This window comes from Notolepis coatsorum (genome assembly GCF_963971535.1).
Source record: "Notolepis coatsorum genome assembly, contig: SCAFFOLD_193, whole genome shotgun sequence".
NCBI classification, from domain to species: Eukaryota; Metazoa; Chordata; class Actinopteri; order Aulopiformes; family Paralepididae; genus Notolepis; species Notolepis coatsorum.
This window is the reverse complement of record NW_028172772.1, coordinates 78,464-105,207: the sequence shown is the minus strand read 5'-3', so window position 1 is coordinate 105,207 and position 26,744 is coordinate 78,464. Positions and strand designations below refer to the sequence as shown.

Here is a 26,744-nt window from a genome sequence, read left to right as displayed (position 1 = left end):
GCAGTGTATTTCAAAGTGTGTCGGGACCCACAGGTGGGTCTTGGTAAGATTCAAATGGGTCCCAAAATTATTCTCTGGAAGCCAAAACAACCTCAAGTCTATTGAAAAATAGATATGCAGGAATAAAACACTGCAGGCTAGTAAATTAAAGTTTAACAAAGTAGCTTAATATGAATCCTATAATAGGCTATTTATTCTGAAAATGTTGGTCCCCTGGGAAAAAAGAAGTCTCCAGTCTCACCCTTCATCATTGTGATGGGGTCTTCTATCTGGGGCTTGAGGAGGTTGATACCCATTACTGTGGCCAAGTTCTCCACGCTCATCTTGTTCACCTTGGAGTTCAGTTGCACCTCAAACAAGAACCTTCAAAACAAAGATAAACAGGGATTATTATTCATGCTCAAACTATTGGTGTGACAGTGGCTCAGGAGGTAGAGCAGCCATCTGTTAATTTCAAAGGAACTTTTAATCTTTTAATCTTAAAAGATCTTTCATCTTTAAACTTTTAAACTAAAAGGAAGATGCCAACTTTTTGTTAAATGCACATAGGCTACTGTCTTCTCCAGCATCAGACAAGAAGATATGGCAATTACAGTAAAACGTTATCTGGCTGCAAGCTAACCTAGTCCTAGCTTAGCACAAATGATGATCAGTTAGAATAGCTGATCCGTATCTGCTTCCATTATTTTGTGCTAAACTAGGCTAGCTTGCAGCTGGATAGCTTAGCTACTACTGAATGCACAGAGAGGAGATTCGTGTCTATCTTCTTGTCTGACTGTATATTTTCCCATAATGTTGCCGTGATTGGTTGATTGAAAACTTTATTTAACAGATTGCAGAATGGGTACAATACAGTACGGCTCAATACACACAATTGTTAAGGGAATGCAGACCAGAGAAAGACTTTTGTCTTGTTTACATCAGGGTCCCCCATTTTCAATTCATAATGACATTTATGACATACACAACATACAGATATACAGATATATATCATGACATTTATGACATACAGGTATACAGTAGGCTACTGTTACATTTGTGACATACAAGATATGCAAATATTCGGTACTGTTAAACAGAGATCCTAACAGAAAATATATACATACGATGGGGAGGAAACTGTACATTAGGAGGGGGTGGGAGGGGGGGTTTGGCCATTTACGGGGGCCAGTTTCGAATTGCAGCAGTTTCTAATTGTAGGTGCTCTTTGACAGCGGTTTTGAAGGTGGGTAGGGATTCACATTTTTAGTCCCTTGTTTGTGCCGAATCTCGGTTGAACATGATTTGTGGAACTCCCTCTGGTGTTGTGGTCGTGGTATTAACTGTTTGGGAAGTATTTCGACATGTACATGGGTACCTTAGTGGTGTAGTGTATCTTAATGTAGACCAGGCCCATTGCAAGTTGCTGTACTCTTGTCGTCTACTCTAAGCCATCCTAGGTTATCAAAATGGGCAGGGGTGAGGTGGGTTTTAGGAGTAAGGTCAAGCAGTAGTCTGACCAGTTTGTTTTGTGATGTTTGTAATTTTGTTTTAAGCGCCTTTGAGGTGCTTTGGTACCATGAGGTGCAAGCATAGTCGTAGTACCCTTGAATGAGTGCTCCTGTTAGAGTCTTCAGGGTATTCTTGTTTACCAGAGAGGAGATCCGGTACAGGAATATAGTTCATTGGTTGACTTTTTTTATTACATTGGATCAGTGGCGGCCGCTGCCGCTGGTGCCTTGTGGGTCGCAGTTCACGTTAATAGGTCGAGTTGAAAATGTAATGCTCTGAGATGCTCTGGAGCAATCTCTCTCTGTCTCTCGGATCAATCAAATCAAATAATTAACACATGTATGTTGTCATTTTAAACAACTCACCATTCATTCATTATGCATCAGCAGCAGCTAAATTAATGTTATAGTTCACAACACAGCAGCGCGTTTTGAATCGCTAGCCTATTAATTATCGTCTCAGCAAGCACAGTCAATACTTTTTTCCGTAGCCGCATTTCGCGGAGACAGCTGTGTATAGCGAGAGAGAGAGCGAGAGAGAGAGAGAGAGAGAGAGAGAGAGACTCACTGTTTAGTTGAAACGTCCAGGGCAGGAGAGCTTGATAAACGTGTATAATCCACTGTTGATGTATTCCAGACCACTGTCCACTGTCTCCAGACTGCATCCGCCATATAGCTTGTTAGCCAAGTGTTAGCTTGTTAGCACAACACAAGTACATTCCTTTGTCCATTTCCGCTCGAACAGACTGCAAACTACCTGGCGTTCTATCGCCATGCTCTAAGACAAACTCTAACCTTAACCAACTTTGAAAGAGTGCCTAAGCTTAACAGTCTAAAGAACTTGCAGTCACGGCACGCTCTAAGACAAACAGCTGCCTGCATCATTCTCACAACAACACAACTATCTCCACCAACGGACCAACCTAGGAATAACCTAGAATTGGAACATTAGAAATTGGATTCGGCCAATCAGAGATCGTCTCTGTGAAATTCTGCTACGGAAAAAAATACTGGCGTCGGCCAATCAGAGAGCGTCTCCGCGAAATGCGGCTACAGAAATTCTTGACGCTACTGGCTAGACCGCTTCAAATCGCGCCCGGATTCCAACATAATAGTCATATTTCAACGCACAACGCGTTATGCACTGATTGGCTGTGACGGATACAGCGATCAAACTGTGACGCGCACTCAGAGCGCTATCGCGTCTAGCCCGGGCCGAGAAATACGAAAAAATAAAAAAAACGTGATGTCACTTCCTGCTCAGGAAAACGAGTGTTTTTTATTTGAGATAATAACGTTATATTGTGCATTGGAAATACAAACATACTTAAAATGAGTAAATATTATTCATTTTAAACATGTTTATATTATTTATAGGGCTATAAAACAAAAAACCCACTAACCCAGGTATGTAATTTCATCTTTCCTTGTGACAATATTGTCACCCACTGTAACCGACAAGCCATTGGTCTTGCTGAGTTTGTTATTTGATCCGAAGAGAATGGACTCTGTTTTACCCAGGTGTAATGATAGTTTGTTATCAGCGAGCCAGGTGCAGATTCTGCCGAGTTCTGAGCTGAGGGTTTTTTCAACCTGTAACTTGTTCTTGTCAAAGACCAGCAGGACTGAGTCGTCCGCGAACAGGAACAAGTTGCAGTCACAAGCTGACGACATGTCATTTGCATAAATTAGGAACAGTAACGGTCCTAGTATGCTTCCTTGTGGAACACCACAGCTTACTGGGAGGGGGGGTGGGGGGTAGAGTACCATTTACCTCCACCATCTGTTCTCTCCCCTCCAGGTAGGATTGTTCCTTTAACTCATTCTGCGCCAATCACGGAAAAAGTCGGGTTAACTCGCCAACCGTTCAGCGCCAATCCCGAGAAAAGTCTGGTTTGAATCGTTATTTCTTTTATTAGCTATATCCATTCATTTTCATCCATCCAACCTGATGTTATCATTGGGAATGGGGCTGAGCTTGCAAAAGGGCAAATACCGCCACCTATGCCTTCCAGCTGGTATTGCACTCCATTATAAATGGTGTAGTTTCTTTTCTGGGATGATCCGAGCCGTGCGCGTGGGGTTTAGGTGCTCAGGCAAGGTAGGCCTTTGCAACGATGGTATGGAACAGTAACCCCGCCCGCCCGTTCGTGTGTAACGCTCGGTAATGTGGGACGGACCTCCATGAGCAGTATTTGGAATGGCGATCAGATAATTGGATTATTTCTTTTGCATCACATCAGATACCAGGTAAGAACACTATATATAAAAGCTTGCGTTGATCTGATATTTCTTTCTACCCTGATCGAAGCTGTCTCTGTGTGTGTGTGTGTGTGTGTGTGTGTGTGTGTGTGTGTGTGTGTGTGTGTGTGTGTGTGTGTGTGTGTGTGTGTGTGTGTGTGTGTGTGTGTGTGTGTGTGTGTGTGTGTGTGTGTGTGTGTGTGTGTGTGTGTGTGTGTGTGTGTGTGTGTGTGTGTGTGTATGTGTGGCTGTGTGCCGTTGGGTGGGAGGAGGTGGCGGCGGAGCCCCGCGGTCCAGGGCTCTTTTCATTCTTGCATGAGGAAGGATAATAATGATGATCTAGCGTTGACTTCAGGAAGATTCGATAATCAGGTGTTTAGTGTATGTTTAGTGTATTCCACTAAAGGGCTATTATCGCGTATTTTCCTGGAATTACTCAGAAGCACCCAAACTATATTCATATTCAAAACGGTATAAAACGGAAATGTTTTGTACCGATGTGCGTGCGTGCGTGCGTGCGTGTGTGTGTGTGTGCGAGCAAGCGAATGGGTGAATGATGTGAGGCATAAATTGTAAAACGATTTCGATAAAAGCAGCGAACGCAGTCCATTTACTGATTTACACGTGGTCCTCTGTACCTCGGTTGCAGAGAGATATCTCACCTGCAGATGTAGCCGAGGAGGTTGTAGTTCACTCTGGGAAGAAGGGTGATTTGTTTCTCCAATTTATCTCGACCCTGACAGGACAGAAGATATAATGCGTATATTCAGTGATACAAATGTGAATAAATGGGCAGCCCGGCCCCAGCAGTGCACCACAAAGATTAATGGAGATTCTCATTCTCTTTCAGTTGACTGAGCTCTTGATGAAGTGACGCACACAGCAGGTAAATACCATCCATCCATCCATCCATCCATCCATCCATCCATCCATCCATCCATCCATCCATCCATCCATCCATCCATCCATCCATCCATCCATCCATCCATCCATCCATCCATCCATCCATCCATCCATCCATCCATCCATCCATCCATCTATCCATCTATCCATCTATCCATCTATCCATCTATCCATCTATCCATCTATCCATCTATCCATCTATCCATCTATCTATCTATCTATTTATCTATCTAAACTCTTCAAGACGTATGCAGCCCATGTATATGAATATACCCCAGAGATAAGATTCAATATATGATGAAAAATAAATCCTGGATCATGGCTTTAAAAATACAGTGTGCACACATACACACAGGCCGGGGCGTAGCTGGGGGGGGGGGGGGGGGGGGGGGGTAGCTTAGGATGATTCCAAGGGCCAATTTTTTTATTTTTATTTTTTTTTACTAGACATCACTCAGGTGTATTATTGATGCTCTCATTGATACTATGTTTGTTTCTGAAGTGTGTGTGTGTGTGTGTGTGTGTGTGTGTGTGTGTGTGTGTGTGTGTGTGTGTGTGTGTGTGTGTGTGTGTGTGTGTGTGTGTGTGTGTGTGTGTGTGTGTGTGTGTGTGTGTGTTTGTGTGTGTGTGTGTGTGTATGTGAGATATATAGAGAGAGAGGGGGGGCTTTGGTAGACTATTGCATTGGTCCATTCATTGAAGATGAACGCAATGCGACATCCTTTACTAGGCTCACCCACCAACAGTGCAGGTGCTGAACTGCTGATCCGAATGTATAGGTAAAAACCATATTATGCGTTTTCATCAATAAAAAAATGGCCAAAAAAATTTCCGCTTGCGTGCTTACGCGCGCTCGCATTCACTGGGGGCCTACAAATACATTCTTTCATGGGGCCCAGAATCTGGAGCTACACCCCTGCACACAGGCATACAAATGCACTTTGAGTGCACATCCATACAAACCCACACAGACGAGTTACATTTGTACATTTACAAAAACATAAAATGTGACCCATATACCCTGTCACTTTTGGGGTCCAGCAGCCAGGTACAGTCCAGGAAGTCTTGGTACTGAGTCCAGGGCACCACTGGCTCAGGTAGCTCCCGCAGATACAGCTTGAGCAGCGACGCCACCGTGTGGACATCTGTATCACTGCAAGCAGTGACGAAGGAAGCAGTAAATGATCTCCTCCCTCAAACACACATTATACATAATAGAGCCAGTGTTACCCCGCCCCTCCCTACCCCCATAACTCTGATCACATTAACCATTTCACTGCCACACTACCAAAATGGTTAACCCTATCACTGCGACAATACAGAAGGTTAACCCTTCCACTGCCACACGACCACGGGTTAACCCTTTCACGACCATAATACTACAGAAGGTTAACCCTTTCACAACCACACCAACTGTCTGTAGTGTGGTAGTGAAAGAGTCAACCTTCTGTAGTGGTGGTAGTGAAAGGGTTCACTTTAGTAACAGTGAGTGTGTCACATTGTCGGTCATAAGAAAAAACGCATTGTGATGTTGAGTAATGCAGGCCTCCTCCTGTGCGCCCGTCAGAACAGGAAGTGGTGCGAGCCGCAGAGCAGCGAGGGGAAGTATCAGTGTCCTCTGTCTTATCACCCTGTCTTCATCGCTCTCATCACTGTTCTCACTCACAGAAAGGATGACAGCGTTACGGGCTGTTAATTGATGACGGTGTAAGTAAGGCAACGTGAGAGGTTATTGTTTAACGCTTTGCACAGTGTTGGCCCCTTTAACCCTTTCACTGCCACACGACAGAAGGTTAACCCTTTACTATCACACAACGACGGTCGTGATAGTAAAGGGTTAACCTTCTGTCGTGTGGCAGTGAAAGGGTTAACCGGCTGTTGTGTGGCAGTGAAAAGGGTTAACCTTCTGTGTATTGTCGCAGTGAAAGGGTTAACCGTTTTGGTAGTGCGGCAGTGAACGGGTTAAGTCAAGCGCCTATGCTATTAGACTATGTTACTGAAATACAGTTTTGGAGGGAAGTAAAGGAAATCCACACAGGCTAGACGTTTTAGATTTCTATTCAGTACAATCAATTTGAAGGGGATTTGTTTGGATTGTGTGTTTGTTTTAACTTTGCCCAATAAACTTTGCCCAAAATAAATATTTTGAAAGGTCTTTTCAGTCCGTTCAGCCCAACCAGGGGGGGGGATGAGCGTGCCCTGGTGTGCTTTAAATAGTGAAAAAATACTTAAAAGTGTATATGCCCACCGAAACCACTTGAGGTAGATTTGAGCGCACGCACACAGGCCTTAAAAGGATGTCACCCAGGTCTGCATATAGCCTATCTCAACTCAGTACCTCGGGAAGGAAGGCCTCTCCCCCGCATCGAAGGCATCTCTGAACTGCTTGACTAAGGTGTCCTGTCCCGGGAGGCGGAAGATGCCCTCCTCGTTCAGGCCCTGTTCCCTGATGAACTCGGCACACTTCTGCACCAGGATGGGCACCATGTGAGGCCCAAAGCGCCGCTCGTACGTGACGGTGTCTGAGAGGCCTCTCCCAAACACTGCGGAATAGAATAGAATAGAATAGAATAGAATAGAATAGAATAGAATAGAATAGAATAGAATAGAATAGAATAGAAATACTTTATTCATCCAGAGGGAAATTTGGCACTACAAATCGCTCACAGTAAACAGTAAACATTTAGGTAGACAAAAACAAAGTCACGAATAAGAATAAAAATAAGCCTAAGAATAAAACATGGTCCGGGATATAAATATGTTATGTATATACATTCTAATATAAAATATACAGTAAAAATATACAAAAATAGTGTACAGTAAGTGTAATATTGAACACTGTTGGTTTAAAGTAAAAGTCCATGAAGATGGTACTTTCACCCTGTGCTCAGTGATGCTGAGTGACACTCAGAAAAGAACCCAACAGCATATCATGGATAACTTTTTCGTTCAACCAAACAGAGAAGAGAAGCACGTTTGTTCCTGGTCTGAAAATGACAGTTACAGCATTGTGTCTTTCCATTATAGTCACAGTGTTATACATTATCTCAATCTTCAAAACCGCTCTCAAAGAGCACCTACGGGAGGCTGCAATTCGAAACTGGCCCCCGTAAATGTCCGAACCCCCCCTCCCACCGGCCACCAACCGACCCCCTCCTAATGTACAGTTTCCTCCCCCTCGTATGTATATATTTTCTGTTAGGATCGCTGTTTAACAGTACTGTATATTTGCATATCTTGTATGTCACAAATGTAACAGTACTGTATATCTGTATGTAATGTATGTCATAAATGTCATGATATATATCTGTATATCTGTATGTTGTGTATGTCATAAATGTTATTATGAATTGAAAATGGGGGACCCTGATGTAAACAAGACGAAAGTCTTTCTCTGGTCTGGTGTATTGAGCCGTACTGTATTGTACCCATTCTGCAATCTGTTAATAAAGTTTTCAATCAATCAATCAATCAATCAATCAATCTCTGTTTCCATTACTTCTTCAGTGAGTACGGCTGGTGAACCAACAGTACCTCCACTACTGGGTCCTCCGATCACCCTGCGCAGAGTTCGAACCCAGTCCTCCATGTCTGCCTGGGAGTTGGCCATGAAGACATAGGGATGGCGCTCTCTGTCTCCACTATTACCTGTAGCACACACACAACACAGACAGGGTGTGTGAGCCTGCAGGACGCAAAAAAATCTTTTTTTAATTATCTTTTTTCCCCCTTCTTTTTCCGTTTTTCTCCCCTCCCAATGTTAGTCATTATGCCAATTCCCAATCCCCTTCCTGGTTGTTGCGCACTCTACCCCCTACCGTCGGTCCGGGAGGGCGGAGACTATCACATGCTTTCTCTGACACATGTGTACCCATCCCACCACTTCTTTTCACCTGGCAGCGCGGACTCTCACTGGGAGAGTGTAACGTGTGGAAGGTCACACTACCTCCCTCCAGATCCTTCCCTCGCTGTGCAGGCGCCCCGACCGAACTGTAGGAGTCGCTGTTTACAACGACCCGGACCCACCCACCGGCTTCCCTCCCGCTGACTCTGCCAATCGAGCCAGTATGACGGCCGGCCAAGCCGGAGGCAACGCTGACAGCCGGATTCGATACCAGTGTCTCTTGCGTTGGTGACGAGCACTTAGTCCGCTGCGCCACCCAACCGCCCTTGCAGGACACTAAAATAACAACACAAGCATACGTACATCAACGGGGGTCAGCCCTATGTTCCCACAGCCCAATGGTCCCACATTTGTAAGATTTTTTTTCACCGAAAATTTGGCCCTATGTTCCCACAGCCCTATGTTCCCACATTTCTAAGATCTCTCTCAAAATGAGGCCCTATGTTCCCACATTTCTAAGATTGTTCTCAAAATTAGGCCCTATGTTCCCACAGCCCAATGGTCCCACAGCCCTATGTTCCCGGACGAACCCTCTACTACCAGAGGACAATTGGATAATAGGTTGGGTGTAATTGGCTATCAAATTAAGAGAAAGGGGGATAAAATCAGGTAGACGTTTTTGAAAAAGGGAAATGTGGGAAGATAGGGCCTAATTTTGAGTGAAAAAAACAAATCTTAGAAATGTGGGAACATAGGGCTGTGGGAACATAGGGCCTAATTTTGAGAAAAGTCTTAGAAATGTGGGAACATAGGGCTGTGGGACCATTGGGCTGTGGGAACATAGGGCTGTGGGACCATTGGGCTGTGGGAACATAGGGCTGTGGGATCATTGGGCTGTGGGCTGTGCTCCCCATCAACGAGGGGTCTGTTATCCTTTTCTGGCAGACAGAGAGTATGGAGAAGAGAGAGAGAGAAAGGAGAGCAGGGGCAAGAAGAAAGAGAAAGATGACAAAAGTCTGTTTGGAAAGAGAAAGATCTGATGTTCACAAATGTTGTCCTCATAGTCTAGGAGAGTCCAATTAGTATTTTAGAATGTAAACTATTGTCTACTAAAGCTAGAAATCAGAGAACCTAAACAAATTATGTGATGTCACCAATGTAGCCCTTTGCAGACCCATGCAATATTTGTCTGACCTTTTACATCCAAACAAACTTTATATTTATAGCAGAGCTATCGCTTCCAAATGAGATCATGTAATTCTGATTAACAGAAAGCCACCCATGGTGGATCTTTTACAATCCGTTCTCTGTAGAGCTGTAGGCTACTGTGCATCAGTGTAACATCACAGATTAGGAGCTCACTAATACAGACCAAAATGTCATACTGCTGTATGACATCCAAATAATATATTTCAAAGCTGAATTTGAGTCCTTCAAAACAAGGCAAGCCTTCTTTGCTTACGTGGTTTGATCTCAAACAAGAACTTGCTGGGGTCATCTGTGTTCACCGGTAGCTCGTTGACTTTGCTGAATCTCAGCTGGATCATTCCCTGGGCACAGGGGTACAGACACATTGAAAGCCACCTCACAACAATGGAAAACAGAATGCACATAACATACTGTAGGCGCCATGGTCCAAGACACAGGTTAAGCCTTCATTTAGATCTCTATGGAATTCAGTTTTGGATTTGGCATTGGGGGAGAAGAAAAGACAACAGATCAGGACATCTATACAATATATACCTTCTAACTGAAGTTATGAGAACATTATACACCTTCTACCTTAACCTGTTAAGCCATTAGGTCCCCCAATAGGGGGACCCTGCTGTCGCTCGTCATACAATTTAATAGATCAATACAGTCCGTATTAATTACTTTTAATAACTTTTTCAAATGTAGCCAAGAGTAAAGACCCTAACCCTATCAAAACAGCAGTCAAAGTGTATATTTTCAGCACTACGTTTGTTTACCAATGATTTTAAGTGTTATTAGCGAAATATGAGTTTAAAGAATTCTCTGTGCATTGCATCGGAAACCGGCGGATATTGGCGCAAGGAAATGACGCCATCATACGTGTCTGTAGTCCTATTAAACAGGAGACCCGGGGCTTTCGATGTGCTTTCGAATTTCATAAAACTACACTACCCAGCTCACGCCAGCCCCTGTCAAACTTGGAGCCGTCTTGCGTGAAAAAAATGTTTTACGTTATTTTTGTAATTATGTCTCACGGGGTCGAACAAACCTGAATTTTATTGCCATAAAATAGAACGTAGTTTGTTTATTTTGTATTCTATTTAATTTTGGGATTTTTCTGTATTTTTCACCCATCCCAATCTAGCCGTTATGTAATTCCCTTCCTGATCGCTGTGCGCATTGCCCCACTGTCGGCCTGGGGAGGGTGTAGAGCTACGCCAGCCGCTTCTTTTCATGACCAGGATACATACCCCACGGCTTCTCACCTACTATCACTGCCAATTGTGTTAGTAGGGACGACTGACCAAGCCGGAGGTACTGCTGACAGCTGGATTCGATCCCAGAGTCTCTGCGGTGGTAGGCGAGTGGTTAGTCCACTGCGCTACCCAGCCCCCCGTAGTTTGTATCTTTACATTTGGAAATGACTCAATAATCAACTAGGCTGCAGTAAAAAACTTAAAACCGGGTTCTCAAACATAAACATAAAGACGGACAACACGCTCATCACAGACAAGCTGGATGTAGCCAATTACTTAAACACTTTCGTCACAAATATAGCCACAACACTGGTAAACAAACTACCCTCCCACTCAGGGCATTATGGGGTAGAACACATAGTAGCATACTACAAGAACCTAGGCGTCCACAAAGACGACTTCAAGCTGGAAATGGTAACTACAGATGAGGTACTCAAAAAACTGAGCGCCCTCCAACCGAACAAGGCCACTGGCCATGACAACATCCCCTCCAAATTCCTCAGAAACTCAGCAGCCGCCATCATCCCAGTCATCACATACATAATAAACCTCTCCATAAAACAGGGACACGTCCCCAAGGACTTCAAAATTGCGAGAGTAACACCCCTGCACAAAAAGGGCAGCAAATTAGACCCAGGCAACTACCGCCCTGTTTCTATCCTTACATCCATCTGGAAAGTCATGGAAAAAATAGTATACGAACAGGTCGAAAAGTACCTTGCGGAAAAAAATCAAATCTACGAATTCCAATCTGGCTTCAGAACATCCCACTCCACTGACACATGTCTTCTCTATTTGAACGACCACATCAAACAAGAGGTGGACGCGGGCAAATACTGCGGCATGGTCATGCTGGACCTACAAAAGGCCTTCGACACTGTCAATCACACCATTCTGATTGACAAACTAAAAGCAATTGGTTTTGATAGTCTATCAGTGAGCTGGATACAATCCTACCTGGAGGGGAGAAAACAGATGGTGGAGGTAAACGGTACCCTATCCCCCCCCCTCCCAGTGAGATGTGGTGTTCCACAAGGAAGCATACTAGGACCGCTACTGTTCCTAATTTATGCAAATGACAGCTTGTGACTGCAACTTGTTCCTGTTTGCGGACGACTCAGCTCTGCTGGTCTCTGACAAGAACAAGTTACAGGTTGAAAAAACCCTCAGCTCGGAACTAGGCAAAATCTGCATATGGCTCGCCGATAAAAACTATCATTACACATGGGCAAAACAGAGTCCATTCTCTTCGGTTCAAATAACAAACTCAGCAAGACCGACGGCTTCTCAGTTACAGTGGGTGACAATATTGTCACAAGGAAAGATGAAATTACCTACATGGGTTCCATCCTAGAGGCAAATCTTTCCTGTAACAAAATGGCATCCAAGGTAATAAAACAAGTCAACCAATGAACTCGATTCTTGTACCGGATCTCCTCTCTGGTAAACAAGAATACCCTGAAGACTCTGGCAGGAGCACTCATTCAGGGGTACTACGACTATGCTTGCACCTCATGGTACCAAAGCACCTCAAAGGTGCTAAAAACAAGATTACAAACATCACAAAACAAACTGGTCAGACTTCTACTTGACCTTACCCCTAGAACCCACCTCACCCCTGCCCACTTTGACAACCTAGGATGGCTTAGAGTAGACGACAGAGTACAGCAACTTGCAATGGGCCTGGTCTACAAGATACACTATACGACTAAGGTACCCATGTACATGTCAAAATACTTCCCAAAGATCAGTGAATACCACGACCACAACACCAGAGGAAGCTCAACAAATCATGTTAAACCCAGATTCAGCTCAAACAAGGGACTAAACACGTTTCGCAATTATGCCACATCAATGTGGAACGCCCTACCCAAAGCTGTAAAGGAATGTGAACCCCTACCCACATTCAAAACCGCTCTTAAAGAGCACCCACGGGAGGCTGCAATTCGAAACTGGCCACCGTAAATTTCCAAACCCCCCCACCCCCTCCTAATAGACAGTCTCCTCCCCACCGCATGTATATATTCTCTCCCCGCCGTATGTATATTTCTCTCCCACCCACCCACCCCCTCCAAATGTACAGTCTCCTCCCCACCATATGTATATATTCTCTCCCCACCGTATGTATATTTCTCTCCCACCCACCCACCCCCTCCTCATCATATGTATATATATATATATGATTTATTTTTTAATTTATTTTTTTTGCTAAATCAACTCTGCCTCTCTTTGTTAACCCATTCTCCGCCATTGACGGATTAAGACATCATTCCTCGCCATGCTTAATCTGCCAATGACGGATTACGACGTCATCGAGATCAATATTTCAATATTTCACCCACGGAGCCATGACTAGTGCTGTAGATCTCCACTCAACTCTCCAGCGCTTCAATACCGCCACCTGGTGGCCGATCGGCGAGTTGCCAAACCGGAAGTGGGCCGGAAGTGCTTGGTGCCCCCCCTATTCCGTCCGCCACTCGCTATCGCTCCTGGGACTCCATCTCGACACACTGGATAATCGATCCATTGCCATAACTCAATAAACAACATTATTTGGACGTATATAGTATTATACAACCCGGAAATCGTTCATCTAGATCAACATCCCATAATAACGATCTTTTTGCTCCACGCTGATCACCCAACGGTAAGAGGAAGCTGCGGTGAGTTTCAGCGTTTTTGATTATTATTAACCATACAAACTGCTCTGATATATATATATCACCCATACTACATAAATGATGTAACGTGGGCCACGGAATTATAAACGACCCCCCCCCCCTCCGGTCAACATCAGATGATAAGTCATAATGTCTAGGACCATGTACAGTTGACATTTTTAATCTGGCGTCAATCGCTATCAAACTGCATTTGATGATCTAATATATGCATAAATGGCTATATCTCACGTTCTATGAAATACAGCAGAAAACGATAAAAACATATTTATACTGAGTCTAGACAGTATTTTAGTATGAATGTGTGAATGAAAAAGTAAAACGTTCCTACACCCTGAACGATAGATACTTGATGTTGAATGGGCCATAGTAATGTCAATTTAGCAATACAATTAAAAAAGTTATAGCCCTGCAAAGAAGGTGAACATCTCCATAGACAAATAGAGCTGGCAGAGGATGGTATAAGAAGGGTACAATGCCTGGCGAAGAAACAAGCAATGCTGTTTGTTATTTAAGATGAGGTCGGACTCGGCACTGACAGATCTGTGTTCATTGTGCTGCATTTATGAAGCCTCAAATGATGGCTTACAATATTTCATGAAAGCAAAGTGTTTTGTTTGTCTAAGATTTAAAAAGGTTTAAACTTTACAGCACTGACAAAGTTGAACAAAGTGCTGTACAAGACCCACAACATAAACAATTTTTTTTCTTTTTTTTTTAAACTTTGATGTCAAGTAGGGGGCCGCAAAATATCATCCAGCGGGCCGCAATTGGCCCGCGGGCCGCGAGTTTGAGACCCCTAAACTGAAACCATGACAACAGTATACACCTTTTAACTGAAACCATGACAACAGTATACACCTTTTAACTGAAACCATGACAACAGTATACACCTTCTAACTGAATTTAGTCAATGGAATGTCCCACTTTACCTTCTCATTCTCTCACCCCTTCCCCTTCCCCTCCTTCCCCCCCTCCTCCTCCTCCTCCTCCTCCTCCTCCTCCTCCTCCTCCTCCTCCTCCTCCTCCTCCCCCTCTCACCTGGACGGTACCCTCTCTGTCATCTTTATGGTAGGTCAGTGTGCTCCCCCTCAGGACAAAGTAGCGCTGCTGCCAGTTCTTGTTGACTATGGACCTCTGCTGCCTCTTCAGCCAGCCGGTCTTCAGTGGCCTCTCCACGGACCTGGAGGAGCCGGGCGAGGCGGACCCCGGGCTGCCCTCACCACCCGGCATCACACTCCTGGACCGCGCTGCCGAGACGGGCAGAAGAGGGTCGGTCGGTACAAGCGTTAGAAGGTCACAAGTGAGGTCACGTTTTGGAGGACAACCAAAGTGTCAATGCCTGGGGGCCCTCATTCATCAACGTGGACGTAGAACTTGACCTACTTCCACACGTAAGCACGGAATGTAGAACTAGCGTACGCACAGGGAAGTCGGCATTCATCACACGTGCGTACGCAGGCTCTATGGTCCTCCGTGTTGATGAATACCACTTTGTTCTACCGTCAATGCTCGTGCATGATTATCCATATATGGTCATGAAAATGAGGAAACACCCCCCATGGGATGTGAAATAATGGACGGACCCGAGCGGAACCCTGAGAAACTCCATGAAGATTGTTCACTGCTGTCGAACCAAGAAGACACTATCGCGTATTGTGGGATAAATAAAAGGCGGACTCGTAAACGGTGATGTCAGATATCAACGGCTCCCTAAGACCATTGCTGCAATTCTGCCTGGACAGCTCAAAATACTAATAAAGACCGTTCGTTGACCACTGTTTGGCGTTGGTTGTGTGTCATTATAACCGTGCTGTAATATGAATGCCTTTATTAGTTGTGTTCGATTGGCTATATGATTTTTAGATGCATCTATTTTGTTGTCGGCTAATAAAGACCACGCTGGAATATGACTGCCTTTTCCCGTGTTGTTTGATTAATACCCCAGGGATTAAAGTTCTCCTCAATTTTATTCCAAATCGCGATGGATCTCCCGTCAATTTTCTACCTGCTGCATATGATTTCTAGAGGCATACTACAATCTATTTTGATGTCAGTATTGGGTAGCCTATATAAACAATATAATACGAGAGCATATACAAGAACAATGAATCTCACTGCATGTATGATAGCCTGCCTTTCAATACATGAACTTGAATTCCATCATGTTTGTGTGCGGGACTCACAAGGCTGTTGTCACAATGGGTGGTACCGGTGTACAGTAATAATAACAGTCCACACAATATCACGATCCATGCCATAGCCTATGTTCTATTAGGACATGATCTGTGACGACAAATGTTCTAGAATGTTTGATTAAGATATCATACTCTGACAGCATGCCTATGAGCAACAAAAACACGAACTTGAATCCCATCATATACATAGTCTGTCCACTATAGTGTCATTGCAATGCGTTTTCTATTCTTTCTTATACAGTAAAAAGGGGGAAGAACACTATATTCATATGACTTGTATTCTGCTTACAGCTTCGAAGTTCCACTTGTTTCGTTTAACGTAAAGCCTTTTAAATATAATCAAACCGTTCCCGTGTTTCTGCGGTCTGCGCAGAATAATAACGAGTTGAGCTTTATGATTTATGATGAATTGAAAATGGGGGACCCTGATGTAAACAAGACGAAAGTTGGTCTGCATCCCCAATTAACAATTGTATGTACTGAGCTGTACTGTACTGTACCCATTCTGCAATCTGTTAATAAACTTTTCAATCAATCAATCAATCAAGCTACGCGGAGCGCAGTCAGTCAGTAGCCTACACCCCGTATATTCCGATAACGCTATATAAACCATGCTGCATTCATTCTGAGAGAAAGATCTATTATTCCAAATGCTATTTATAGGGTTTTGACCATAATTACACTACTGTTGCTATTTTACAATTAACTATAATGAACTACGGTTCGTACAGAACGTGCCAGTGTTATTATGCACAGAAGCTAATTTCCTTGTTGTAATAATATATTCTACCACTGGGCGCTAGGTACGCCAGGTCTGAACTGTGCGTAGATGTAAGCACGAAGTCAAGTTCAAGTTGAAATTGATGAATCCCACTCTTTGCTTAGAAATGATCGTACGCACAGGGTAAGCACAGATCTGTGCGTAGAACACGTTGATGAATGAGGGCCCTGGTATGGTATGGTATGGTATGGTATGGTATGGTATGGTATGGTATGGTATGGTATGATCGTATGGTATGGTATGGTATGGTATGGTATGGTATGGTATATGGTATGGTATGGTATGGTATGGTATGGTATGATCGTATGGTATGGTATGGTATGGTATGGTATATGGTATGGTATGGTATGGTATGGTATGATCGTATGGTATGGTATGGTATGGTATGGTATGGTATGGTATGGTATGATCGTATGGTATGGTATGATTGTATGGTATGGTATGGTATGGTATGGTATATGGTATGGTATGGTATGGTATGGTATGGTATGGTATGGTATGGTATGGTATGATCGTATGGTATGGTATGGTATGGTATGGTATGGTATGGTATATGGTATGGTATGGTATGGTATGGTATGATCGTATGGTATGGTATGGTATGGTATGGTATGGTATGGTATGGTTTTATTCTTAATCCCCGAGGGGAAACATGGTTTGCCACCAGAGCGAATACAAATACACAAACAAGAAACAATAACATACAGTACAAGTTACATAACACAGTAAAAAGAAGAGAAGAAGAGAGCCTCTCAACACATACAGTACAAGTAACATACAGTACAAGTTACATAACACAGAGGCGGCTGGGTGGCGCAGCGGAATTTTTTTTGTATTTGTATTTATTGGTTTAAAATACAGAGACAGTGCATATTAAGGAACATTTGACTGTAAATATGCCAGTTTAGCCAAGTTGGCTAATTTTCAACTGTAGTCTCTGGGGCAGGTGACATGAGCACAACAATAATTAAAACATAGTACAATAATTAAAACACAGTAGGAATCAATATAGGTTACAATACACTAAAATACATACAAATAAATACATTAAAATACAACCCCTCAGTTAAAAAACATAGTACAATAATTAAAACACAGTAGGAATCAGTATAGGTTACAATACACTAAAATACATACATTAAAATACAACCCCTCAGTTAAAATGGTCGCACACTTGACCATCTCTCAACCATGATTTTAAGTTAGTTTTAAATGAGATGTAACTTTGATACTCCCTGAGCCGTGTTGGCAGACTGTTCCAGGTGTGGGCTGCTCTCACGGCTCAGGGAGTATCAAAGTTGCGCTCGTCACCAACGCAAGAGACACCGGGTTCGACTCCGGCTGTCGGCGTTGCCTCCGGCTTGGGCCGGCCGTCATACTAACTCAATTGGCAGAGCCAGCGGGTGGAAGTCGATGGGTGGTAATCTGGACGTTGTGGACAGCGACTCCTACAGGTCGGTTGGGGGACGCCTGCACAGCAGAGACAGGAAATGGCGGGGGTAGTGTGAGCCTCCCACACGTTACACCTCGCCACTGAGAGTCCGCGCTGGCAGGTGAAAAGATGTGACAGGCTGCCTCCACATGTATCGGAGGGGACATGTGATGCAAGGCTTCTATCCTCCCTACAACCGACCAGTGGGGGGCATATGCGAGCAACGTTCAAGACTGGGGAGGGGAGAATTGGCACGGCTAAATTGGGATGGGAGAAAAATAGAAAAAGAGGAGAAAAAAGTCGACCAAAACAAAAAAAGTTACATAACACAGTAAAAAGAAGAGAAGAAGAGAGCCTCTCAACACAGAGCTTGCGGTGTTCGTTAATGTAACCGCAGCAGGAACAAAGGACCTTCTCAATCGCTCAGTAGAGCATCGAGGCATCAAAAACCTAAACTAACTAATCACTAAATGAGGTACGCAGAGCATCAAATATATTGTACAGAGTGTTTCATGGTGCGCTTGTGTGTCATGTGGCGGCGATAAAAAGGAAATGCTAGCCACTGTCTGGCTCAACCTCATGCCTGTAGAAGGCGCATGCAGTGATTGTTTCAGAGAACGGAAATAATGACCTAGAAATAGACTTGACTGTTTTTTTTTATCCACTTTTTCTCCCATTTTCTATTTTTCTCCCATCCCAATTTTCATATCGTCCAATTCAACCCTCCCCTGTCTTCGAACGTTGTTTCTTGCCTCCCACAAGCCGGCTGCAATGTGGACTAAGTCATACATAGCACGAGTCCCCTCCGATACTCGAGGTAACAGCCGTCGCATCTTTTCACCTGCGCGGCTCGATCTTTCAGCGTCGGGGGTCTGGGCTTTTGAGGGGCCCCGCCCCTGTCGCTTCTTGATTCTACTGCGCAGGCGCACCAACAGACCTGTAGGAGTCGCTGTCCACAACGCCCGATCCCCACCCATCAGTTTCCCTCCCCGTAATACGGCCAATGTGTATTACTGTGGACGACCAGCTAAACTGAAAGCAATGTGGAGAGCGGGGCTCGAACAGGAGGCGCCTGTTCGAGCCTAGTCTCCAGCACTTGCCCACTGCGCCACGTAGCCGCCCGAAATAGACTTGACTGTTAAACAACGAAGCCCAGTAAGAAAGGCTGGGAAAGGAACGAGGAAAGGTTATTGTGATTAAAGTACATGTCTCAGCTGGAACTCTTTCAACCCGTTAGATCTCTATAGTAGCTAGGTCACCATCAATTCACAACCACTCGACGATCACAAACACATTTCACCGTTTTATCCGCCTTACAGTTGTTCATGGAACAGTTTTTAGGAGGAAAGGGTGAGTCGGGGGCCGGGGTGGGGTTCCTAATGGAAACATGAAACACTGGCGGCAGAGACGTACGTGGTCCAGGGAGGGAGGAGACCCGCGGAGTGACACGCCGGGCGGTCAGCCCCGGAGAGATAGTGGACAGATTGCGATTGAGCGCAGTCGCTCAGTTGTTCTTAAATTCACCGTGGCCTGTCGGGTCAGATGAGAGAGGAGGAGGAGGAGGAGGAGGAGGAGGAGGAGGAGGAGGAGGAGGAGGAGGGCCGGCCGCGTAAACAGGAAGCCGCTGCATCAACGCCGGAGGGCCAGTGACACTTTGAAGGTCTCCACCTAGACGTTTGAAGGCTCTCTGGTCCCATGACGAGGGGGGAAAGTTAAAGAGCGAACGGAGGAGCCTCTGGGCCCACACACGGTGTTGGTCGTGACACCACACCCTCGGCAGACCAGCGCAAACTGACCTCACGGTGCGTGATGATGATGATGGGGCAGAGCTGGGTCCCCGGCCCGCTGGACCTCAGAGACACTTTGAACTCTCGCCGTCTAACAACGCTCACGTCAACCGGAACCACTTTCATGCCAAGTTCAATAATGTTGCATCGACAAGGGGGGATTGACGTGTGCACGTTTCCCATAGAATGTATAGGCTACGTGTAAGATGTATAGACTACGTGTAGGTATGTATAGGTTATGTATAAGAATGTATAGGCTACATGTTATGTACCAGGAGCCTGATCACTCCTGTGTCACTGTGCAGGCAGGCCTGATCACTCCTGTGTCACGGGGCATGCAGGTGAGGGCTGCCAATTAGCCAATTAGTGCTGATTGGTTACCTGCTGGGAGTATCTTTAAAACCAGCCCTGGTAACACACATGCAGGGTCGGTGTTTAGAAGAGTGTGGTTAACAGATAGATAGTCACGTTCTTCCAGTCCTTATCCTTTAGTTTACACTAGTAATTCCTTAATATAGTAGCACTTTGAGTTAATACACAGGTTTTGGTGTCGGTTTTGCACATAGGTTGCGTGCCTTTGAGCCAGGGTCGTAACACTACATATAACAATGTATAGGCTACATATAACAATGTATAGGCTACATATAATAATGTATAGGTTACATATAACAATGTATAGGCTACATCTAACAATGTATAATAATGTATAGGTTACATATAACAATGTATAGGCTACATCTAACAATGTATAATAATGTATAGGCTACATATAACAATGTATAGGCTACATATAACAATGTATAGGTTACATATAACAATGTATAATAATGTATAGGCTACATATAACAATGTATAGGCTATGCATAAGAATGTATAGGCTACGTATAAGAATGTATAGGCTACGTATGAGAATGTATAGGCTACATTATAACAATGTATAAGAATGTATAGGCTACATATAAGATGTATAAGAATGTATAGGCTACATATAATAATAATGTATAGGCTACATATAATAATGTATAAGAATGTATAGGCTACATATAAGAATGTATAGGCTACATTATAACAATGTATAAGAATGTATAGGCTACATATAAGATGTATAAGAATGTATAGGCTACGTATAAAAATTTATAAGAATAGGCTACATATAAGAATGTATAGGCTATGTAACTGAGGGGTACAATTCCCTGACTGTATTGATAAGTATGGTATCATTAAACCACTACCGCTTTATGTACTTTAATTACTGGCCATACAGTACATGATATATAAATATGATGAACACTTCCCACAATGAATCGGTTCCACACAAATGGTAATTAAGTATTTATTGCAGCAAAAGGTACATAATATACTTCTCTATTATACTTTGGATGCGCTTATAAGGCAAAGGAATGTGCGTAGGCAAATCAATAATGAATGTCCATTCTCTGGTTACGCAGGAGGTAATTATACAACCTGAATCTTAGGGAATTATATCTATGGTACACTAGTAATATATAGCGGGAGATACTGGAAGGGTCCCCCCGGTTGTAAGCCAGCAGGGGTAGAGGATCTGTCGGTAGTAGAGAGTCTGGTCAACGATGACTAAGGAGACTCCAAGTACAGGAGACGGTGCAATAGTCTCTTGATCCACAGACGAATACAGCTGTTCTCCGTAGACTGTAGCTCCACAGTGAAGAAAGCTAGCCGGCCTCAGGCTCTCTGAGGCGCAGACTCGACTTGGCTCCTCACAGGGTAAATCCCACACGTGTAGGCGTCGGCAATTCTCCGCTCCATAAATCACAGGACCAAAACAAATATAATCCAGCCGCAAAGGGCTATGTAGTCGTCGGGTAGATTAATCCAGTGTACATGTCCACACGGTTCTCGTCTAGGTCTCCTCGGGTGAAAGCGCCATGAAAGCAGCCCAGCCTGGATAAGCACTCTAGCTGGTACGAGGAAGCGTTGGTGATGCTGGTCACTGTAGAACTTTAGCCGCACGATACACTATACACAAATAGACTATTACTGACTTAATAGAAATATGTCGCACTCGACGGTATAGCGCCAAACTCTGACAATTCAGTTATTAATTCGCACGCGGTCTCAATGCTCTATTTGGGGCCAAACAGGCCATACTTCACCGCACGTTGTATCGTGGGTGAGGCTTCAACTTATTGGTAACTCTACTTCTGTATTCACCTGCGCCATATTTATATGCACGCGAACAATCTAGTGCCAACCTCATTTCTGTCTCGTATCCCTGGGCAAGGCCGGGCATGTACAGACATGTCTTGACGGTGGCCTTGAACCTGACTCTGGAGGCATGGCTCTGGCGCCTGTGGACCGCTGTCCAATAGGAGAATGAAATATTATGGTCTGCACTAGGCTAAAGGGATATTCCGTGTATATGTACAAGGAATATACAAGGGATATCAAACGATATACAAATACTATGCAATATATATCAATCAATAAATATATATATTCGGTTTAATCTGATCCTTTGTAACAGCCGCCTCCTAATTAGTCCCACCTAATTAGCTAAGCAGAGACAGATTAACCGCACTGTCCACTACTCAATGTCTGTTGTGAGGGGTCGGGCAGTTCACAAAGTCATAGGGTCATGGTCGTCATCGATAGTATCGGGGAGCCTTGGCAGTTCTATTAGCCTCGCCACGGGTCGGGTGTAGATCCGTCCTTGGACGAGCACTTCGGCTGCTCTGACCTTTCCGTCGGCACCGGTGATCACTTTGCTTACGCGGCCAGCCGGCCACATAGCTCGGGGTAGTGACTGGTCGATAATCATGACGACTGTTCCTTCTGTCAAATTGTCTCTCTCTTTCACCCATTTCTGGCGGGTCTGTAGAGACGGTAGATAGTGGAGTAGGAAGCTGTTCCAAAACTTGTCAGCCAATACTTGACTGTACCTCCACATTCTTCGGCCGTTCGCTTCTTCAGGCCTGTACATTGTCTGTGGTAGCGCGGGGTCCAGCCGCCCCATCAAGAGTGTGTTGGGGGTGACTGGGTCGACATCTGCTACATCACTTGAGACGTAACCGAGGGGCTTTGAGTTCAATACTCCCTCGATCTCCGTGAGGACTGTCATTAGGACTTCTTCCGCCACGGTCTGGGCCCCAAGCACGGCGTACAGGGCTGTCTTTATTGAACGTACTTCTCGTTCCCAAGTTCCACCGAAGTGAGGTGCGTTCGGGGGATTAAACTGGAAGTCAATCTGGGATGGAGCGAGGTGGGTCTTAATTTCTGGGCCCATAGCTTGGAAGCTCTCTCTCAGCTCTCTTTCTCCGCCTTTGAAGTTTGTCCCGTGATCAGACAATAATATAGACGGTTTGCCTTTCCGCGATGTGAATCTTCGGAAGGCCATAAGGAATGAGTCTGTGCTCATGGTTGGAAGGAGTTCTATATGCATCGCTCGGGTGGTCATGCATTTGAATACAATACCCCACCGCTACTCGGTTCCTCTTCCTTTCTTTATATACAGCGGGCCGAAACAGTCCATACCGGTGGAGTGAAAAGGCTTGTCGCCGAGTCGGAGGCGAGAGGGAGGTAGGTCAGCCATCCGGGGTATACTGGGCTGCGCTCGCCACTTACGACAGTCTAGACAGGTTCGCTGGAAGCGCCGCACTTCTTCTCTCCCTTGCAGTATCCAATAACGACGTCTGATCTCCGCGAAGACTCTCTCTGCCCCGGCGTGATGCACATCCTCGTCGTATTTCTTTATGATCAGCTCTGTGACCTTGTGTCGGCTGTTTAAGACTATCGGGTACTTGACGTCATCCGGTAAGTCTGGAGCTCTCCGCAGACGACCACCCACTCTGATGAGACCATGGGCGTCGCTCTCGGGGGCTAGGTGGAGCAGTCTGCTGTCTGATGGGACAGGCTTTGCTCCCTGTAGACAGTCTAGCTCATCGGGGAACGAGTCTCTCTGGGCTCGTTGTAGTAGAAGAAGTTCTGCTTCTTCGTAGTCAGCTGCTGTAATGTCAGTAGTGAGCTGAACCTCTGGGTGGTGCCACAGGAATGTCTTTAGCTGCGCACTCTCTAGGGTGAGGCAATCGTCTATGTCGGGGTCTGTGGAGACGAGTGTGTTCAATCCACAGAACATAGATTTCTTGTTTTCTGCCTCCTCTTTACTCGCTTCCCGTGGGGTGGGTGTAGGCCACTCTTCTTCCGGGAGCTTGAGGAACTCTGGCCCGTCACTGTATAGGTTGTGACGGGTGAGGTCATCAAGGGACATTCCCCGGGTGATGACGTCAGCTGGGTTGTGTTTTGTGTCCACATACCTCCAGCTTGCTACTTCTGTTAAATCTTGAATCTCTGTGACTCTGACTCCCACGAAGACCTTGTATCTGCACGAATCAGACCGGATCCATGTGAGTACTGTCGTGGAGTCTGACCACAAGATTGTTCTTTGCACCGGAATGGTGAGTTCACGTTGGATTAACGTGGCGAGTTGCGCTCCTGCTAGGGCTGCGCAGAGCTCTAGACGCGGGATAGATTGTTGCTTTCGTGGGGCTATTCTTGAGCGAGCCAGGATGAAAGCAGTATGTATTTCTCCTCCCTCCTCTCGGGCACGCAAGTAGGCCACCGAACCGTAGGCTACTTCGGAGGCGTCGCTGAAGACGTGCAGGTCCATCTGGCACGTCTCCGGCCTCACTGTGGGTGGGAAGTAGCTGCGGCGTATGTTGACACCTGGGAGTGAGCTGAGTTCCGTCTCCCACTCTCTCCATGTGGATGCAAGGTGTTCGGGTATGGGGTCGTCCCAGCCCTGGTCCTTGTCCCATAACGCTCTTACAATCATCTTTGCCCTGGTGGTGTAAGGTAGAATACATCCCAACGGGTCATATTGTCTGGCGAGTGTTCTGTATACACTCCGTCTGGTGGTCGGTAGTGCAGTCGACCTTCCCTGCTCCTTGGTCAGGGGTGTGTGTTTATAATGGAGCGAGTCTGTTTTGAAGCGCCAGACTAGTCCTAATGTCATTTCTTGGGCTTCTCCTGGGATGGTCGCCATCCAGGTCTCGCTGCTTGCTGCCTTGTCCTCGGGGGAGAGGCTGCGCAATACTTGCGGGTCGCTGCTGGCCCACTGCCTGAGATCAAAGCCGCCTTTGATCAGGCAGGCGCGGAGCTTGAGTAGAAGGGCCTCGGCTTCTTCTGGCGTCGAGACGCTTTGCAGACAGTTGTCCACGTAGAAACTATTTCCTACACTTTGTCGGACCTCTTCATCAGCTGCTGGGTCCTCTGCGACGTGTTTTTGCAGTGCAAACGTAGCACAGCATGGGCTGCATGTGGTTCCGAAAGGGAGGACTTCCCATTGATAGATGGCTGGTTGCTCATCCCCGATCCTCTCTCTCCATAGGAACCGCAGCAGGGGCTTGTCCTCCTCCACTAGTCTCACCTGCAGGAACATCCCTTTGATGTCGCCGCTGATGGCCACCTTGTCTTGGCGGAAACGTAGTAACACGCCTAGTAGAGAGGGGCCGAGTGTTGGGCCGGGCAAGAGCTCTTTATTCAGATTTTGTGATCCGATCTGGTAGCTGCAGTTGAACACAATACGATCCTTGCCGTTGTGGTGGACTTTGTGGTGCGGCACGTACCATGATTCGGTCGTCTGATCGGCCTCTTTAATGTCAATTTTCTTTATGTGTCCCGCTGTGATTAGCTTGTTAATCTCAGCGCGCTACACCGTCTCTTGAGCGGGGTCTCTGGCTAGGCGCCGCTCTGTGTTCAATAGATACCGCTCCGTCGCTTCTTTTGGGGCGTGGAAGGTAGGCATACCCTCTCGCCTCAGGAGTGGAGTTGCGTATCTCATCACTCCGTTGACTTTGACTCTCTTTGTCCCCTGCTCGAGGAGGGCTATAGCGTAAATGTCTTCCTTGGAACGAATGTCTTTCTTTTCGTTCTTAAAGGGCATTGTCTCTAGTGTCCATAGCCTCTCGACATGCTGTAGGAGGGTGGTGTCTTCTTCTGTCACTCTGGAGTGGAGGCAGTTAGTGGCTGCTGTTCGGTTAAGAGACTTAGCGAGGGGGCCTTGTAATGTCCATCCTAGGCGGGTCTCGACTGCTGCAGGACAGCCTCTGGGCCCTGTGTGGACCCGGTCAATCGGGACGATGAGGTCTGCATGGTCGGAGCCTATCAGCAGGGTCGGGGTGGCACCGTCTATGAGCGGTATAGGTAGTTGACGCAGGTGCACATATTTATCCATCAGCTTGGCGATGGGGTAGGTGTACTGCGACAGGCCTATTTCTTGGCTGGTGAAAGCATTAGTAATCCTATACCGTCTCTCTGGCTGCCCGCTTGCTGCGATAGTGAAGGAGACATTCTCGCCCTTTATCGTCTTTAGATCTCTTCTTATTGTCCGAATCGTCATCTGGTTTTCGCTCCCCCGCAGCCCCAGCTGGGCCGCAGCGGACGCGAGGAGAAGGGTCTTCTCTGACCCGTCGTCAAGGACGGCGTAAGTGTCCATGACCTTATCTTGGTAACTCAGTGTTACGCGGACCACCTTTAAGAGCACCCGGGCGCCCCCGCTGCTGGCGGGGTCAATGTACATAACACTTGCCTTTGTGCTGCTTGAGGGTGCAGGCTTTCTTCTGTTACTGTCGTGTAGGACATCTAGGTGGGCTCCGTCACACCGACTACACCTCTTCTTTAAGCGGCAATCGGCTGCCATGTGACTGCGCGCACATCGGTAACAGCGTCGGTTGGACTTTATCCATTGACTCACCTCGTCGGCGGTCATCTTCTTGAACGTGTCACATTGTGACAACCAGTGTTCCTTTTCGCAGTACGGGCACACCATCTTCCACTTCTCTTTCATCGAGGGGGTACTGTGGTTCTTGCTGCTCGGTACTGATTCTGATTGGTGCATGACGGTCACCAATCTTCGGCCATCGTTTGCTCTCCTAGGTCCCTCTCTGGAGCTTGGGGTGCTTCGCAT

The 26,744-nt window shown here is 45.7% G+C and overlaps 1 protein-coding gene across 1 annotated transcript in view; it reads right to left on the bottom strand.

The window, feature by feature from the left end:
- Nucleotides 1-26,744, bottom strand: part of arhgap25 (Rho GTPase activating protein 25) — a gene marked incomplete at its 3' end in the record, with an annotated part of 44,513 nt that overhangs the window by 5,725 nt on the left and 12,044 nt on the right. Inside the window, exons 2-8 of the mRNA XM_084338950.1 lie at nucleotides 14,648-14,856; nucleotides 9,941-10,028; nucleotides 8,169-8,282; nucleotides 6,973-7,177; nucleotides 5,655-5,787; nucleotides 4,394-4,467; nucleotides 242-363 (exon numbers count right to left, since the gene is read on the bottom strand). Coding sequence (XP_084195076.1) covers nucleotides 242-363; nucleotides 4,394-4,467; nucleotides 5,655-5,787; nucleotides 6,973-7,177; nucleotides 8,169-8,282; nucleotides 9,941-10,028; nucleotides 14,648-14,856 — 945 coding nt within the window. The remainder of the gene's footprint in view (nucleotides 1-241; nucleotides 364-4,393; nucleotides 4,468-5,654; nucleotides 5,788-6,972; nucleotides 7,178-8,168; nucleotides 8,283-9,940; nucleotides 10,029-14,647; nucleotides 14,857-26,744) is intronic.